At 38.7% G+C, this 19,123-nt stretch overlaps 1 protein-coding gene across 1 annotated transcript; it reads left to right on the top strand.

The window, feature by feature from the left end:
* Positions 1–3,746: 3,746 nt before the first annotated feature.
* LOC126375267 (uncharacterized) lies at positions 3,747–11,174 on the top strand. The gene is made up of 2 exons (XM_050022196.1): positions 3,747–4,190; positions 9,186–11,174. Exons 1-2 carry the CDS (start codon positions 4,183–4,185, stop codon positions 10,888–10,890), a joined length of 1,713 nt encoding a protein of 570 aa, XP_049878153.1. The 5' UTR covers positions 3,747–4,182; the 3' UTR covers positions 10,891–11,174.
* The last annotated feature ends 7,949 nt before the right edge of the window (positions 11,175–19,123 follow it).

The following is a 19,123-nucleotide window of genomic DNA, read 5'->3' as shown; positions in this document are numbered from 1 at the left end:
TACATACTTCACTTCCTTCCTCCACATATTCATCAATCGTTTCGTACACTCATGAGCAATATCATGTACCCACTTTAGAACCCTGTCGCACTATCATATTTGACATTTAATGAGACTTAAGGTTTAATTTGTCAAAAAAGTTAATGTGACATGGTTTCAAAGTGTATACATATTAGTACTCGTGACCGTACGTACCTACACTCACGCCGGTATCAAGAATAAGTAAAATAAATAACGGACTCCGTGGTCCACTGATTGAGCATTGGGCTCACGATCCGGAGGTCCTGGGTTCGAATCCCGGTGGGGGTATATCACAAAAAATCACTTTGTGATCGCTAGTTTAGTTAGGACATTACAGGCTGATCACCTGATTGTCCGAAAGTAAGACGATCCGTGTTTCGGAAGGCACGTTAAGCCGTTGGTCGCGGTTACTACTTACTGATGTAAGTACGTAGTCGTTACATGAGCCATGTCAGGGGCTTTTGGCGGCTCAATAGTAACCGTGACACCAGGGTTGATAAGGCTGGTAATCCACCTCACAACCCACACGATAGAAGAAGAATAAATAAAACAATTAACACAAATGAAACTCAAATCAATAATTTATCAAGTTAAAACTCAAGTTGGGCCAAGTTCCAGTTGTAACCATAACAGACAGTGGTCGGTTAAGTTAACTTATTTAATTGGCACAGAGACTGGAGGATTCTAACTTCACCAGCTAACTGAATCGACCGTCTAACTTGATTCACTTTGCTGACCGCTAACTAGAAGGCATATCCAGTTAACTTTGAGATTGCAACAAAATAGTTTCAAAAAACTGCACTGTGTTACGCATGCTTGCCTGGAATAAGTCGACAGGACCCCGACGGCGTGGTCGACGACTTTCTTCATTCAGCGCTTATCGCTATCGGCCACTAGGGTCGATTAATTCATTAAAATATTATCCTCTTAGCCGATGCCCTGAGCCAAGGTGCGCAACTGGGGTCCGTCAGGCCTGGTGTTTTAAATTTCGTTTCGAGTGAGAGCCTTCAGCGCTCCCGATTTGTCCGGCCAAGTAGTTAATGCCATTTGCGGCAAATCTACGATAACCACGACAATAAGAAAGCTGGATTATGTGTGGCAAAAACAGAGGTCAACTATTATCATTCCCGGCATGTCGTAGAAACCGACAGAAGCGTTGTCCTTTCTAAAATGTTGTTCACGATCCCGGGGGCTAAAAATGCTAAAAAAAATCACATGATTAATGGACGACCCCTATTCTAAAATATACCCTACTTTTTACTTCCCCGTAGTCGGGCAACAAATCTACATACTCCTCATAGATGCAAGTTTAAAACATCTGTGTTAGCACACGTAGTAAAAACATTTTATTATTTAATTTTCAGTAGAAACAGTTTGTCTAAATGTTCGTAGATGTCAGATGTTATGATATGCAAAATTACAAGTGTTTCTGGACAATTTATTCCGCGCATGTGACATTTCTTTGTATTTTTAGTGATGAGAGTGCATTGTGTGCTGGAATATAAAAATATATCGATAAACTCGAACTGTTTCTGTTTGAGTGAGGTAAAGAAAAAACTTAAAATGCCTTCAGGGGTTCCCAGACTTTTAAGATGACGGAACATTCAACAAACCATTCAAAATCAACAAAACTGTAAGTTAAATAAAAACAAAAACTTATTTTAGATTTTTTTACACAGAATGAACCCTCGCTCTAAAAGACCGGATCTGTCAAATATTCAGGTTAGGTAAGCGGACCCCGCGAAACGCTAGGGAGAAGCAGTTTGTACATCGATAACTTGAATAAGGCAACTAATTATGTCTTTCCCAAATTAACACACATACAAATAAATACATAAAAATCATGCCTATATCCCAACGGGGTAAGCAGACACAATGGAATTCCTTTTGCTTCAGTCCTGACATACCTCACTTGCTTCCTCCACATTTATATTCATCAATCATGTTATACACGCGTGCTGAACCGATAATATATCATTAGCCATATTTACTTTGAATAGGCTAGGTACCTAGTACCTATTTCAACCCGCAAGTACTTGATAAACCCCATAATTATGCTTAAATGCGAACAGCTTTCTGATCCATTATTCAGTCTTTACTTTACAAAGTCCATGAATAAAACTTAGCTGTAACTCGTAACATTTTATAATGCCATAACATATCAGCACGGTTACGTTCAGGTCCCACTGAAAGCGAGTGCTTCATACTTAAATTAATCAGCGAGCAAGCAGAAAAAAGTAAGTAATAAGTTTGAATTCATGTAATTCAAGGATAATTGATGCCACATGGTTTCCAGGATTGGTTTAGTTTTGATTAGGATTGGTTTTGATTGGTTTAAGGCAGTAAACTCGCCCTCGATATGTTGAAATCCCAAGTCCCAAATGGGTGTGGGTATATACTTATATACCTCCGCCTATCCTGTGGGATTATAGATTATGGATGATTCACTGGTACAACATAAATATAAAGATAAATACTTTCTTGCACAAACAGGAAACCCAAAAATACTATATATAGTGGTATATAGCGTTTCGTTATATAAGATCAAGCGTAGAAGGTGTCTCCATGTGCCATAAATATAAGGAAGAATTTGTGACACCAGGGTTGATGAGGTTGGTACTCCACCTTATAACCCACACGATAGAAGAAGAACTTAAAATACACCGATAGAATACGAGTGACCGGCCAATCTGACGGACACTATCCTCCACGATGCTCTAACGTTTGTGGTTCTAACAAAGAGGAAATAATTATGAAGATTCCGATTGTGTGTTACAATACTTACATTTATATTTTGTTTAAATTGTTCATAAAAAATGTGTCAATATACATTTATAGTTTATAATTTATATAGTTTAGTATTAATATAGTTTGTTTGTTTTCATTTACGGTGAATGCTGTGTACGCATGTAATTGGCAAGCATATATACCAAGTCTTTCTATTTATAATGCAGTCTGTAAGTTTCATATTATGTATTGCTGTATGTGTACCTAAATAAATAAATAATACATCCGCTACTCGCCCGTAGTGTGACTTCAAACCCAACTCAGGGGAAATAACGTTAGGTTTACAGCTCGCTCGTTTAAACTTTAGAATCGTTAGTTCCCAAATTTAATCGCTTAAAGCGGGGATTGGGGCGAAGAGGCACATTCTGAATTGTGACTTAGTGACAGATGCCGCGATCTATGAAGGCTATGAAGTAATTAGTCATGAGGATCTGATTCTGTGGAGTAGCTCGCTATCATTTTTACGTTCTAACTTTTTTTTGTGTATTTTAATGTGGAAATCTGGATTCTCTAAATACATTTATAATTATTAGTATTAATCATATTGGAAATTCGTATAACTGTTCAATCTTTATATTTGCCTGTACTAAAACAGAAACTATTTATGTATAAAAGTTCATACTTAGTTACTTAGTTGATGTATGCTATGAAGCTAGAATCATGAGTGAAATCTAAGATTATTTCAAAATAAATCAAATAAAAATCGTCAAAAATGTTTAATATGGGATTGCACTAAAAGCAGACATATTCTGTTTTTAATTTTAAAATAAAATAATAAATTATATTTTATTTATTTAAATTATATAATATTTTACTTTATTAAGTAATTACAAACGACTTTCTCGTCAACGTACGAGCGATATTTTTGTAACATAACAATAAACAAACACTTTATAGAACACACATGTTACGCGACAGTACCTAAAGGGGATCGCTGACATATGACGACACTGCACACGGCACCATTATTTTGCCTATGCTATATAATTTCGCAATATGAAGTAAACTGCTGATGCTGCGCCTCGTGCCTCGTGCCTGCTGGCCTACGTGACGACCCCGGCGCTTCACTTCGATACTCACATCGGTCGAGTCAATAGGCTTTAGTTATAAGTTAATAATTAATTACTTTGTAATACATTTAAATTTAATTAAATAGTTTAGAAATCTTTTCGGTTTTTTTTGAGTCCTCCGGCTACAGCCTACGTAATTGGCGCAGTCGGTAGGATACTCGGGTTAGTGCGCGAAAGACTTTTTCTCACATCGAAACCGTCGTCGTCGCTAATTGACTATCAAGTCTTCACCGAGATTCTACACCCACGAGGTCCACGCCGGAGTTATCCAGACATCGATAGCCGCTCAGAGAAACCGAGAGAAATGTTCAAGTAAGTGCACCGCTAATTTTCTTCATAGTGTTGCTATTCCCTTTTGCCCTTTAGTATCTAAGGAAAATTCAAAATTTTCCACCCTAGCAGTAGAACCCCTCGGACTGTGAATAGGCAGTCTAGGGTCTCGCAAATTGATAGGTTTAGAAATATAGATTTTGAATCTGGTAGTCCAGATAGTATAGAGGACATTATGGCAGCTGATCCTGATGTCATATATAAGGCCCTCCGCCTGGTACCCGATTTTGACGGGAACCCTAACGTGTTGACGAGGTTCGTTAGGCTCTGTGATGAGTTAGTGGAAACTTACATAATTCCAGGTAATCATTTAAGTAACCTATGTTTGTTGAATGGCATCTTAAACAAAATCACCGGTCCAGCAGCCAGGACAATTAATTCAAATGGCATTCCAGACAACTGGTATGGGATTAAGAATGTCCTTATAAATAATTTTACTGACCAGAGGGATGAGACCGCCCTCTATAACGACCTCGCACTCCAGACACAAGGGAATCTCACCCCGCAAGAATTTTATGCTAAGTGTCAAACGCTTTTCTCGACTATCATGACTTATGTCACCTTACACGAAACCGTTCCCACCACAATCGAAGCTAAACGCGACTTGTACAGGAAATTAACAATGCAGGCATACGTGCGCGGCTTAAATGATCCGCTAGGGTCTCGTATAAGGTGCATGCGTCCTAGTACTATAGAACAGGCACTGGAATATGTACAGGAAGAATTAAACGCCCTGTATCTTAAACAAAAGAGCGAAGGGTTTCCGAAACAAAATTTTAATTCACACAGTTACAAACCTCCTGTAAATATGCCAATGCCCAATGCATACATACCCAAACCATTCAATTTTAATAACCCCATGAAACCTCCTGTCATGCAACATCAACCCGCTTACTTCGCTTTTAACCCACCAAAACTGCAATTTAATCCATACTTGAATCAACCGCGTATGCCGACCCGCACCCAGCAAATGTTTAGTGCACCCCCGCCAAATTATAACCCGCGTAGTAATGTATTCAAACTGCCCCCAAGACCTTACAGTGGCCCGAAGCCCATGAGTGGCGTCAGTCACTTCCAACCCCGTGTATTACCCCCGACCACACACGATTGGTCAAAACACGGCAATCCGCCTCCATCAAATTATTTTAAGACCCGCGACGTTAATCTTCACGCCATATATCCTAACGATGTAAACGTAAACGAGTGTATGCCATATGACGATTACGCAACCTACTATCAGCCGGAGTATTACGAGCAGGGATCTTATTACACGGCTTATGATTCGCATAACGGTTATGAGTACGATAATACGAACTTTGTATATGAAGAACAATCCGAAGTAACTTACGAGCAGGGTGAGCAGTCGCAGCCTTCAGCTGACGATAACCAGGATTTTCAGGTGGCTACGACATCAAAAAAGTCAAAATAGAAGTGAATCTTCAGACCCAAAGGCAACTGCCATATATTGAAATTTTAAACCCACCTTTAAAATTACTCATAGACACCGGGGCTAATCAATCTTTCCTTAGCCCTGATGCTGCAGAGAAATATTATTCTCACATCCAACTCAATATAGATCCTTTTGAAGTGACAAACATTCACGGTACCAGTAGAAATAACTACTCTTTGACAATGCCCTGTTTTTCCGAAATTAATGATGAAGATGACATCAAGTTGTTCATATACAAATTTCACGATCATTTTGATGGCCTCATTGGATTGGATTTACTAACTAAATGGGAAGCTAAAATCGACCTAAAAGAATTAACCCTCACTACGCGCAATACGGTAAATAAAATAAAATTATTTAACTCGCGAAACGTAAACTTATATGAGGATATTATACCTGCTAATTCTTCTAAGTTGATCAGATTACCTATTAACGCTTCGGACGGCGATGTCATCGTCGAGGAACAGATGTTGTGCAATTGTCTGATCCACGAATGCATTACGAATGTCAAAAATAATCGTGGTATCGTAGAGGTCGAAAACCAAACGAATAACGATATAATTTTTTCATTAGATCGCCCCGCTGTGGCTGAGATTTGTAATATCGAGTGCAAGCGCACCGAGGAACGGCTAACGTCACGCGCTCGCGACGTAATATCGCGCCTACGAACAGAACATTTAAATCCAGAAGAAAAGGCTAACCTCACCCAACTATGTTCGCGGTATTCTGATATATTTTATATAGAAGGGGAGCCTTTAACGTTCACGAACAAAATAAAACATAACATCAAAACTACTGACGAGATTCCGGTTTACACAAAAAGTTACCGGTACCCTTTTGTGCATAGGGAAGAGGTTCGCAGTCAGATAGGCAAAATGCTAGAGCAAAATATAATCCGACCTTCCGCCTCCGCATGGAGCTCACCAATATGGATAGTTCCCAAAAAAACGGATGCGTCAGGTAAAGTTAAATGGCGCTTAGTAGTGGATTTCCGCAAATTAAACGAAAAAACTCTGGACGACAAGTACCCTATCCCGAACATTACCGATGTTCTAGATAAGTTAGGTAATTGTCAGTATTTCACCACTCTCGACTTGGCCAGTGGATTTTACCAAGTTGAAATGAACCCATTAGACATACCGAAAACGGCGTTCAATGTAGAACACGGACATTTCGAATTTCTAAGAATGCCCATGGGCCTCAAAAATAGTCCATCTACCTTTCAAAGGGTAATGGACAATGTGTTGAGAGATTTACAGAATACAATTTGTCTCGTCTATCTAGACGACATAATCGTTTTCAGTACATCCTTACAAGAGCACATGGTCAATCTAGAGAAAGTGTTTCAACGGTTACGCGAGTCCAACTTCAAGATCCAAATGGACAAGTCGGAGTTCCTTAAATTGGAAACTGCTTATCTAGGTCATGTCATTAGTAGGGATGGTATTAAACCTAACCCCGATAAAATTAAAGCTATCGAAAGTTACCCCTTGCCAAGAACCACCAAGCAAATAAAGCAATTCCTTGGACTACTTGGTTATTACAGGAAGTTTATTCCGGATTTTTCCCGAATAACTAAAATCCTGACACATTGTCTTAAAAAAGGAAAGCACATTACTTTGGACTCTAACTATATTAACTGTTTTGAAAAATGTAAAAGATTGCTCACGAATGACCCGATATTACAGTACCCTGACTTTACCAGAGAATTCGTTTTAACAACCGACGCATCGAATTTCGCAATCGGAGCCGTGCTGTCTCAGGGCCCTATTGGCTCAGACAAACCAATTTCATACGCATCCCGTACTCTTAACGAGAGCGAGATAAACTATAGCACAATTGAAAAGGAATTGCTTGCTATAGTCTGGGCGACTAAATATTTTCGTCCCTATCTCTTTGGGCGAAAATTCAAAATTATCACAGATCATAAGCCTTTACAGTGGCTTATGAATCTCAAAGAACCCAATTCTAGACTGACACGATGGCGTTTAAAATTAAGCGAATACAATTATACTATAATTTACAAGAAAGGAAAATGTAATACAAATGCCGATGCTTTATCAAGAATAGAATTAAATAACGAAGAAACGAATTCTATGGTAGCCAACCCGACAGACCACCCACCAACCCTAAATAATTCCGACACCAATACTGTACATACTGACCAGGAAAACCCTATATTAGAAATTCCAATAACAGATGAACCTCTTAACAAATTTCATAGACAGTTATGCTTAACTATTGTGGGAGATATTAAAAAACGACCTATAGTAACCAAACCCTTCGAAAGTCATACGCGCATATCGATTCAGCTTTCAGAATCCAATCTCGAAGACGATCTTATAAACGCAGTTAAAGAATATGTTAACCCTAAGGTCAAGACCGGTCTCCTCATAAACCCTCCACAAGGTATGTACAAATTGGTTCCCATATTACAAGACAAATTTAAAAATTCTGCCATGTCTCTCGTCCTTACCAAAACTGAACTGGAAAATGTCAAAGAATACCTTAGACAACAGGACATCATTAGGCACTATCATGACGGTAAGACTAATCACAGAGGCATCAATGAATGTTATTTGGCCCTTTCCCGGAAGTACTTTTGGCCAAAAATGAGGGATCAAATCGCCAAGTTCATTAACGAATGCACCATTTGCGGCCAGGCGAAATACGACCGTAATCCTATTAGACAACAGTTCAATGTTGTACCACCGGCAACCAAGCCCTTCGAGATAGTGCATATGGACCTGTTCACTGCACAAAACGAAAAGTACGTTACTTTCATAGACGTCTTCTCTAAATACGGTCAAGCCTATCACTTAAGAGACGGTACTGCTCTCAGTGTCTTACAGGCTCTTCTCCAATTCTCCACACATCATGGATTACCTCTTACAATAATCACCGACCAGGGGACAGAATTCACTAATCAAATGTTCGCTGAGTTTACCAGGACTCATAAGATTGTACATCATAAGACCCTTGCAAACGCCCCCAATGACAATGGAAGTATAGAACGCTTCCATTCAACACTTTTAGAACACCTTCGTATCTTACGCCTTCAGCATAAGAACGAAGCTATTATTAACCTTATGCCATACGCCATCATAGCATATAACAGCTCAGTTCACAGTTTCACTAAGTGCCGTCCCTATGACGTCATAAACGGTCATTTTGACGCAAGAGACCCACTCGATATCGATATATCGGCTCATCTCATGCAACAGTATATTCTGTCACATAAAAACCAGATGTTAACCGTATACAACATAATCAACGAAACAAGTTTAGGTAACCGAACCGCCCTTATCGAAAATCGTAACAAAACGCGCGAGCCGGAACAGGAATACCAACCCCAACAACAGATATTCGTGTCGAATCCCAGTGCTGGCAGACAAAAAATAGCTCCACGATATACACAAGACACAGTCTTAGCCGATCTCCCGATACATATATACACGTCTAAGAAACGTGGCCCTATCGCTAAGTCTAGACTTAAACGTGTACCGAAAACAGCCAAATTGTTGCAGGTTCCTGATAGCCCTGATTCTGAGCGTAGTAACGGCGAACGAGATAAGGCTTGAAAGTTTGGATGACGGCCCAGGCGTCCTACCCTTTAAACTCGGCCCTACGAGATTGGTGACACACTACCACAGCTTTTTGCAGTATATAGAATTAACTAAAATAGAAGATAGAATAACTTCAGTTAGAACGCAAATTTCAAATATAAAAAACATATTACGTAACGATACTTATATGCTTTATGAGGTGCAACTAACATACTTAATTTCAAAACTAGATAAAGCTACTTACCAACTAACAAGCTTAGAGCCCCATAGGGAGAAACGAGGTCTTGTAGACGGCCTAGGATCCGTTATTAAAAGTCTTACCGGTAATTTGGATTATACTGATGCCCTTAAATATAATGATGCTATCAATACATTAAAAAATAATCAGGATAAATTGTCATCCCAAATTAACAATCATATCAGTCTTAGTAAAGAATGGATACTTCATCAATCTAGTGTAATTTCTCAAATAGCTAATAACCAGATTAAAATTAATGAAACGTTACATTTACTTTTAGATAAGGGAGTGTACGCAGAGAGCACTCTGATTAAATACGCTAAGCTCGCTCAATTCCTAACTATAATTAGTGACAATGTAGACGAGCTATCTAACGAACTTCGTAGGATAGAAGATATAATAGCTTTTACACGTACATCGAGTACGCACCACTCCATGTTAGGCATAGATATATTAGGTAAAATGTTAGATAAACTTAAGGAATTATATAATAAGGATCAGTTATTAGATATAGAGCTAAGAGAATATTATGACGTAATGGAAACTGGTTCATATTACACCGGAACTCAAATTGTAATAGTCTTTAGAGTTCCTATTATATCTCATTTTAGTTACGATTTATATAAATTACCTATAGCACCGAATAGGAATAGGCAGGTCCTTATCCCACCTTATCCTTTAATAGCAACCAATGGGGAATCTTACGTGTACATAGAGGCAGAATGCCCGAAGCTATCAACTCGGTACCTCTGTAAGGAAAAGGTCAACCAACAGATTAGGACCGGCCCAGACTGTATCCAGAAGCTTATCACCGATCAAACTCTAGACGACTCCTGCCGCAAAACAACTATAACTCTTCTGAAAGAAACCATAGAAAAATTAGATGATCGACATTACGTTGTAGTACTCCCTCGACCGACGAAAGTTCAGCTTACCTGTGAACGAGATGAATTTAGAACCTTAGACGGAAGCTACCTAGTGAACATCCCATACCACTGTTCACTACGCACAACGGAGTTAACTATCTATAACTCTAATGATCGCGTGGAAGGACAACCTATTAAAATACTGAACATACCTATTGACATTCAGACGAATTCGGCAACCCAGCCTCCAATCACTCTGGGATCCATCAACCTGGACGAGCTTCGCGATATTCAGGACAAAATAATATCTCAGACGCCTACCCAATTGGACAACCTATCTACATTATCGCTCTACCATACTACAATCCCTCTCTATGTAGTAATGTTGAGTGCAGTCATACTGATCGCCATAATACTTTATCAAAAATATGCCAGATGTTCCCAGACGCCAAATAATCGACGTGATCCAGCACACACATATGAAGATCCAGAGAATACCAGCGCCCCGCATCCAGATACCACGAAGAGAGCTGCAACATTTTCATTAAACATCTTAAAATAGTTGCAGATCTAAGGGGGGAGATGTTACGCGACAGTACCTAAAGGGAATCGCTGACATATGACGACACTGCACACGGCACCATTATTTTGCCTATGCTATATAATTTCGCAATATGAAGTAAACTGCTGATGCTGCGCCTCGTGCCTCGTGCCTGCTGGCCTACGTGACGACCCCGGCGCTTCACTTCGATACTCACATCGGTCGAGTCAATAGGCTTTAGTTATAAGTTAATAATTAATTACTTTGTAATACATTTAAATTTAATTAAATAGTTTAGAAATCTTTTCGGTTTTTTTTGAGTCCTCCGGCTACAGCCTACGTAATTCACAGGAAATACAGAAATAAAAAACAAAGAGTAATAAAAATATTTAACGTCATAATTATTATTATGGGTTCTAATTATATATTCGTTACAAGAACTAAATTTCAGTGACATTAACAACAATTGATTCATAATTCCGAACCATTTTATCGATAACAAAATTATCGATACCATCCCCTCACTATGCCCACCGCCTGTGCCACTACGTGAGCCAACAAGCAGAGGCGAACGTGTCCTAACATTGTAGAGGATTTGGTTCGACAAAAGAGCTAGAAATTTCTTACGAGATTCACAGGATGTCGTACATAGTAGCAGATGATCATCACGTTGGTGCTATCTCTAGAGGAAGAAGGAACATAGGATTTATGGAAAGTGTTAAGTATTATTTAACAAGAGTAATTATATTTTCTATAGGTGACTTATTTGTATATTGTTGCCTATTTATCCGACAAGTTTTAAGGGTTCGAACCCCGTTACCGGACTTTCTCCGATCAATATTAATTTATCTTCTCTGTGTGACGAAATCTTGTCTGTGTTGAAGTACTGAACAGCCGATTGTCAGTGTCGACAGCAGCGTTGCCGTGGGTTGTTGCCTTAGGTCATAGAAGAAGGAATAATACTACGCTCAGGTGTTAGTATTACAATGATCTGCCTTAGGGTCATAATAATATCATAACTCACCAAGGTCACGTCGTCGCCAACAATTTATATTGAGATGGCTTCGTTGACAAAATGTTGCCAAGCGTGTTACCGTACCTTACAATATCGTCAAGAAAATACAAATAAGCGCCTTTTTGAATAATCTGATTCTGGTGTGATTTTTTTCAACAAAACCTTGATTTCATTTAATTAGTTTTATTTAGTATAGGGATAACTTCAGAGTCAAGGGATTTATAGAAATAAAATCCAGTATTTTAGCAATTCAACACTTTTATCTTTAACAAACACTTGCTCGGACGATCAAATACAGACCGACTTGCCCGACCGGTACACGAGTATCGTCAAAAGTGGAAAGATCAACTGACTATCTTAATAATAATTTAGTGTTGTATAATCACAAATATAATAATGTTATTAACAAACAATAAATTAATAAGAATTTGCGAATATAATTGTGTTGATTTTATCTCTGAATATAAAGTATTAGATATTAAAAATACGATTTATTATTCCATCTAGTCACAGATCAAAACGAAGTCTAATTAATTGTTATATTTTATTAAGTGACTATTTTAATGATTTTATATAATTATTAATTGTATCGTTAATTACTATTAAGCTTACATTAGGGTGTGCGGAACTGGAGTTGATTTAAATAAAATTGCACATAAAAGTTAAATGTGGACTGTATTTAATCGTATTATATTTTATAGTTACATTTCTAATGATTAAGCAAAGAGTTGAAGAGAAAGAGTGAGAATCGCCATCTTGTGGTCGAATTTAAAACTTAAAACTAGTGTTGCCACATTATTTTATGTGAGGATTCGAACATAAGGTATAAATTGAGACTACATTGCTTACCTGGATTGAAACTAGCTTGTCTATTGCGATGTTTTGGTAAATCATATCCGAGTGATATTTTTTCAAATGGCTCTTACGTTGATTTTACTATAATGCGACGCTGTGAATAGTTTGGCGACCTTCGCCGACGACGCGACGTGGCCACGGCGTATCGCTGAGTTATAGCACTTGAACAATCACAACCTAGGGGCATCGCTACATAGTATAAAACAAAGCTTCGCTTCGCGTCGCTTTTTCTGTCCCTATATCCCTATGTACGCTTAAATCTTTAAAACTACGCAACGGATTTTGATGCGGTTTTTTTAAATAGATAGAGTGATTCAAGTGGAAGGTTTACATATATAATAAAATCCATTAAATAGTGGAGAAGTACTGTTATTTTTGAAGATTTTAATGTGATGTCGTAAATAATTTCATTTTTTCCTCAACACTGCACCCGAGCGAAGCCGGGGCGGGTCGCTAGTGTTAAATCTAAAGTAATATATAATAATCAACAAAAACAGTACACCAATTTTCCATTAATGCAGGCAGGAACTGTACCATCATAATTTATGATCTCAAACAAAGGACGACCTATTTACAAAATGAATCCGCGCTTTGATTGCGAATTATTGCGATCTCATTAATATAATTGCCGAAATTGAATAAATGACGGCCAAAACGAGATACATTTATTGGCAAATGCTATTTTAATGGTATGACGTGTTTCGCTTAGTTTACTGCTTTTATCTTTGTTTGTTTTTTAATTATGCATCATAGGTGGCTGAGTTCGGATAGGGACCCAGACCTACGGGATATAACATAGAACCCTTGCCTAGGGATACGGGTGAAGACCTCAACACTTGCAGAAGCGGAGATCAGAGCCATCGGTACGGCAATGCAGGACGGAAGAGGCAAGTCACAGGGACTGTAACCTGGAACCTGACAGACGGAAGCAGTAACTGTCAGTACTATTCAGAGGCGGTGGACAGGAGTCCTAGTACGGCTTTGAAATAGACTACCCTGGGCGCCATGTCACTTGCGACAGACAGAATACTGCAGAGCGGAAGGCTGGGAAGGCTGGGAGCTGCTATATTATTCCCTGAAAATTGTAGCAATTGGAGAATTCAACAGCGACCAGATCGTGACTTAAATTGTTGATGATCTATAGGTACGCCCACAAGTACTAACATGTACACACTTTGAAACCATGTCACATTAACTTTTTTGACAAATTAAATCGTAAGTCTCATTAAATATCAAATATGATAGTGCGACAGGGTTCTAAAGTGAGTATATCATATTGCTCATGACTGTACATGCTTGATATATTAGGCAAGATGATTGGGTATTTAATAAGAGACGACGAATTTATTAAAAACATCATAGAAGAGAAGATAAAAGAACAGAGAGGAAGGGGAAAACCAGGAGGGCTTACATGGAGCAAATTGAAGAGAAGGTGAACGTCGTGTCTTATAAGGAAGACAAAGATTTAAGAAAGATTAGCCTTTGGTAGACAAGAGTGGAGATTGCTACACAGACAAGAGCGTGGCTCTAATAATGATGAGGCGTAGGTACATGATGTAAAAAAAGTATGTACCTACCTGCCTTATTTTCTATAATTCATCATGTTTGGGCTAATCTCGAGAACTAGTAGCTAGACTTTTGAACTTAATAATAGCTGATCACGCAAGTTTTGTCGAATAGGGTAGTTAACTAGTTATATCAGTAACTTTTTACTTATTGTCAAAACACGAAAACTATGGAGTGTTTATGAAAACCCATCCTGTGACGTCATAGAAAAACGTGACAAAATGTCGTACTTATAATTACATTTTACTTCATTAAAATTCATAAACAAGGGCGCGAACCTCGACTCTGAGTACCTATAATCTAGGCTTATTACAAACGTCAAAACGATACATTTCTATGGAATTTGTACAGAAATACGCTCGTATGACACGAATGGTTTAATGTCTTTCTACTTAATGTATATATTTTTTTGTAATATTCCGTTAATCAAAAACAAAAGAAAAATTAAATTGTGTTTTAGCTATCTTAGACTGGCTTCTTTTTCTAGATTAACAATTTACCTTCTATAAAAGCTGTGAAAGTTGACTACGCAGCTACAAATTCTAAGTAAATTATGACGGACCACATATACGTCTATAAATACAGCTACAAAGAACATAAGACACATTTTAAAACCAAACAGGTCATCAAACCCACCCAACCAGAAATTATTGAGCGTTAAAATAAACGGACCATCCACGAATGAGGCAATGATACGTATAATATAACATGTCCGTTTGATACTTTTGATACGTATTTGAGACTGTGAAGTATCACGACAAACGTATCTGAGATGACCAGGTAGATATTATAATAACACCTTCACGTATGTGGCCAGAAGAAGAGCGGTAAAATCAGTAAATCAGGATAAAAACAAGAAGCTCAAATGTAGGCGGCAGCGCTGTTGAGTGTTCCTAAATTTTGACAGTTCTCCATACTGTCCAGATAAAGTTTGTGATAAATTACTATAAACTGTGGAGCAACGTGGAGTATATCCCGTCTGAAGGATGAGTTATGAAAGAAGAAAGCAGTCAAAATAGGAAGGAAAGTAAAGAAACAAACACAGAAAGTAAAGCAGGCAGTTTCGATGGAAATCGGTTTTTCTAAGTTTTTACTTTCCGATCTTTAGGGAATAAGTATAACACTATGATTTTGCAGTTAAATGCTGCGCAAAGGATTAAAGTGTACTCGTAAAAATATAAAAAAAATAAGAATAAGAATAAAATAAATTTATTGCCAGTAACAATTTACGTTTGCTATATAAACTAAGTAATTAAAATGAATAACATGTTTGTTTACTCAAATAGTATGGGGAACTGTCAAAACTTAAGAACACTCTACAGTAGCGACACCTAGCTGATGGGAGAAATAGGCAGCTTTTATCTACATTCCGTCAGCGTCACGATATAGTATTAACTTGGTATTTTTTACCCAAATCAGTCTAGTTAAAAGTATTACTCTAATAGATACAGTTACTTTATTCATTTAACTCCGCGATGATCTGTGCTTCGGAAGGCACGTTAAGCCGTCAAACCCGGTTACCATTTACTGATGTGAATACGTAATTGTTACGTGAGTCATATCAGGGACCTTTGGCGACGCAATTATAACCCTGACAGCAGGGTTGATGAGGTCGGTAATCTCTCAACCCACACGATAGAATTACAATAAAAACTATCTTATCTTATCTTAGAATAAATTATATTAGCGTTAACGCGAAACTGACTCAAATTCCCAGCCAAAAACTTGCTAAAACCCTTTGAAAAACCAAATGCAACCTTTTTAAAACAGATTGCGTCCACGCATCGTTTACGGCGTGTACCTATATTTGCAAGATTTAAGATCGTTATTCACATGAAACGTTATAATCACATCTAAAACCCATGGGAAAAAGTATCACGGCGGATATGGGGTATATGGCTTTCCCGGGCTTACCCAAAGTATCCCGGAGTCATATGGAATAAAAATCCGGGAAATACCCGTATGGTTATGCAGGTAAGCTAGACGTTAGTAAGAATAATAAAGTCACTTCGTTCGAAAAGTTTTCATTCATTCAAATTGGTTACCCAATCACCGCTCATTTCCTAGCCTAAAATATTCATCTAATGATTGACGTCCAAAATGACCATAGGTCAGCGCACGCGCCTATGATACCATCACGTCATTTTGAATTTAGAATACGATTGTCGGGTTCACGCAACAGTTACACTTCGACGGTTGCGTATGCGCGCTCCGGCGGTTTTTTAAGGTTTCTTTCGTCTATGTTACCGTTACATTATGTGTGAAGGGTGGAATTATTTTAAGAGTAAATGTTAGGCATCCAACTGGAAGATGGCTCACCACCTATCACATTGGTCTAACAGAAAGCTTGAAAATGATTTCTCAAATTACTATGTTCACTATACACAAGTGGCGCGTCAGTTCGTGTGTCAATATAAGAAATCAAGCGCACGAGTTCACTCAGACTTGGCAGACGGGCGGTCGAAATAGACCTCTACCGGTTTTAGACGCTTCAAAGAATACCTACTTGTGAAGGGGGTTTGATGAGGTTTGTCCTCATCAAACCCCCGTGTCCCGTAACACGTAACACGGGAGTATCTTCTAAGGGGCAATGTATACGTTTTTACAATAAGATTCCCATTGACATTCAGAATTTGCCTTTCAAATGTTTTAAGACAGAAGTTAAACAGAAATTTTACAAAAAAAGGCCTCCGTGGTCCAGTAGATAAGCGTTGTGCTCACGATCCGGAGGAGGAGGAGGTCCCGCGTTCGAATCCCTGTACAGACAACTCCCAAAAATCACTTTGTGATCCCTAGTTTGGTCAGGAAATTACAGGCTAATCACCTGATTGTCCAAAAGTAAGATGATGCGTGCTTCGGAAGGCACGTTAAGCCGATGATCCCTGTTACTACTAACTGATGTAAGCACATAGTCGTGACATGAGTCATGTCAGGGACCTACGGCGGATCAATAATAACCCTGACACCAAGGTTGATGAGGTTGGTACTCCACCTCACAACCCACACGACAGAAGAAGAAGATTAGATTTCGGCTCAACGTGGCTTCCGAAGCAGGGATCATCTTACTTTCGGACAATCTGGTGATCAGCCTGTAATTTCCTAACCAAAGTAGGGACCACAAAGTAGTTTTTGTGATATGTCCCCACCGGGAATCGAACCCGGGACCTCCGGATCGTGAGCCGAACGCTCAAACCACTGGACCACGGAGGTCGCAAATCTAATAAAAAACCGCTCGTCTACCCAATGTCGTCTTCGCACCCACGTCATAGAGACATAGTAAAATATTCAGAATCGCAAATATGGAAAAATCTTGCTCCCTCCATACAAGGGGTGGGGGGGAACTTACTTATTTAGCGCCTTCACAATTCAGAGCAATTTCTTTTAGATACGTTAAACTCATTTTAGAATAGAATAGAACAGAAAAACAAAATCAAGTTTATTAGTCCAAATATCAAGTACTTATAACAAGTCAAATAACCTAACTTAAAATTACTTAATCTATAACCCACTCCGAGTCAAAGTTGGCCCAAAAATGCCCATGACACTAGCAGCGTTACCGCGCTGGATTGCCACGGACAACCTCTGAGCCAAGTAAGACCCGGAGCGGGGGTCAAAGCCCTGCTCTCTAGACAACAGAATTGAAATTAATGCCTTTCATAAAAAAAAAACAATCTTTCCTTTGCACTGGTTGATAAGAAAACATTTATTTAAAATGATTTAGGCGCATTAGGGCTAATTCTCATTATGGCAACCGACTCGCAAATGGACGACTTCTCATTATGGCAACTTCTCATTTTGGCAACTTGTCATTTTGGCAACTTCTTATTTTGGCTACTTCTCATTTTAGCTACTATCATTATTTACCATTGTACACATATTAACGAAAATGGAAACTAAAACACGAGATATTATAAAAGGTGGGCTTATCTCAAAAAGGGATCTTTTCCAGCCAACCCTGCATGGTCTAAATCGTGACTTTAGGTGGAAAGAAACAGAGTGTACAGTCATGAGCAATATCATGTACCCACTTTAGAACCCTGTCGCACTATCATATTTGACATTTAAAGCGACTTACGGTTTAATTTGTCAAAAAAGTTAGTGTGACATGGTTTCAAGTTTCATTTTAGTACTCGTGACCGTACGTACTAGTGTATAAATAAACACACATATATTAACCAAAATATTCATCCATTAATTTCACGCCTATTCCTCATAGCAGAGACTACGGAATTCCTCCTGTCCTGACCAAAATATAACATAAACGCCTATATACGTCCGACTGCTGGGCACAGGCCTCCCCTCAATCAACCGGAGGGTGTATGGAGCATACTCCACCACGCTGCTCCACTGCGGGTTGGTGGAGGTGTTTTTACGGCTAATAGCCGGGACCAACGGCTTTACGTGACCTCCGAAGCACGGAATCATCTTACTTTTTTCGGACAATCAGGTGATTCAAGCCTGAAAAGTCCTTACCAAACAAAGGACAGTCTCACAAAGTGATTTCGACAATGTCCCCATCGGGAATCGAACCCGAACCTCTAGATCGTGAGCCTAAACTCTAACCACTAGATCACGGAGGCTGTTAATACCAAAATATAAGACCAAAATATATAAAGCATATTTTGTAAGGCACATTAAAATTATCACAATATAATATTTCGTTACATACAGCTTGATTTATTTTGAGAACAGGGCATAAGTTTAGTATAGTTCCTATGTAGCCTGGCGTGAAAGAAACGGCTTTCGATCATAAATGACTGAAGCATAGTCCACCACGCCGGTCCAATGGCAGTCTTACAAAATGAATCAAACCCGGAC

The sequence above is a fragment of the Pectinophora gossypiella genome, chromosome 18 (assembly GCF_024362695.1).
Source record: "Pectinophora gossypiella chromosome 18, ilPecGoss1.1, whole genome shotgun sequence".
NCBI lineage: Eukaryota > Metazoa > Arthropoda > Insecta > Lepidoptera > Gelechiidae > Pectinophora > Pectinophora gossypiella.
Note: the sequence above shows the minus strand (reverse complement) of the source record. Positions and strands in the feature narration are given on the sequence as shown.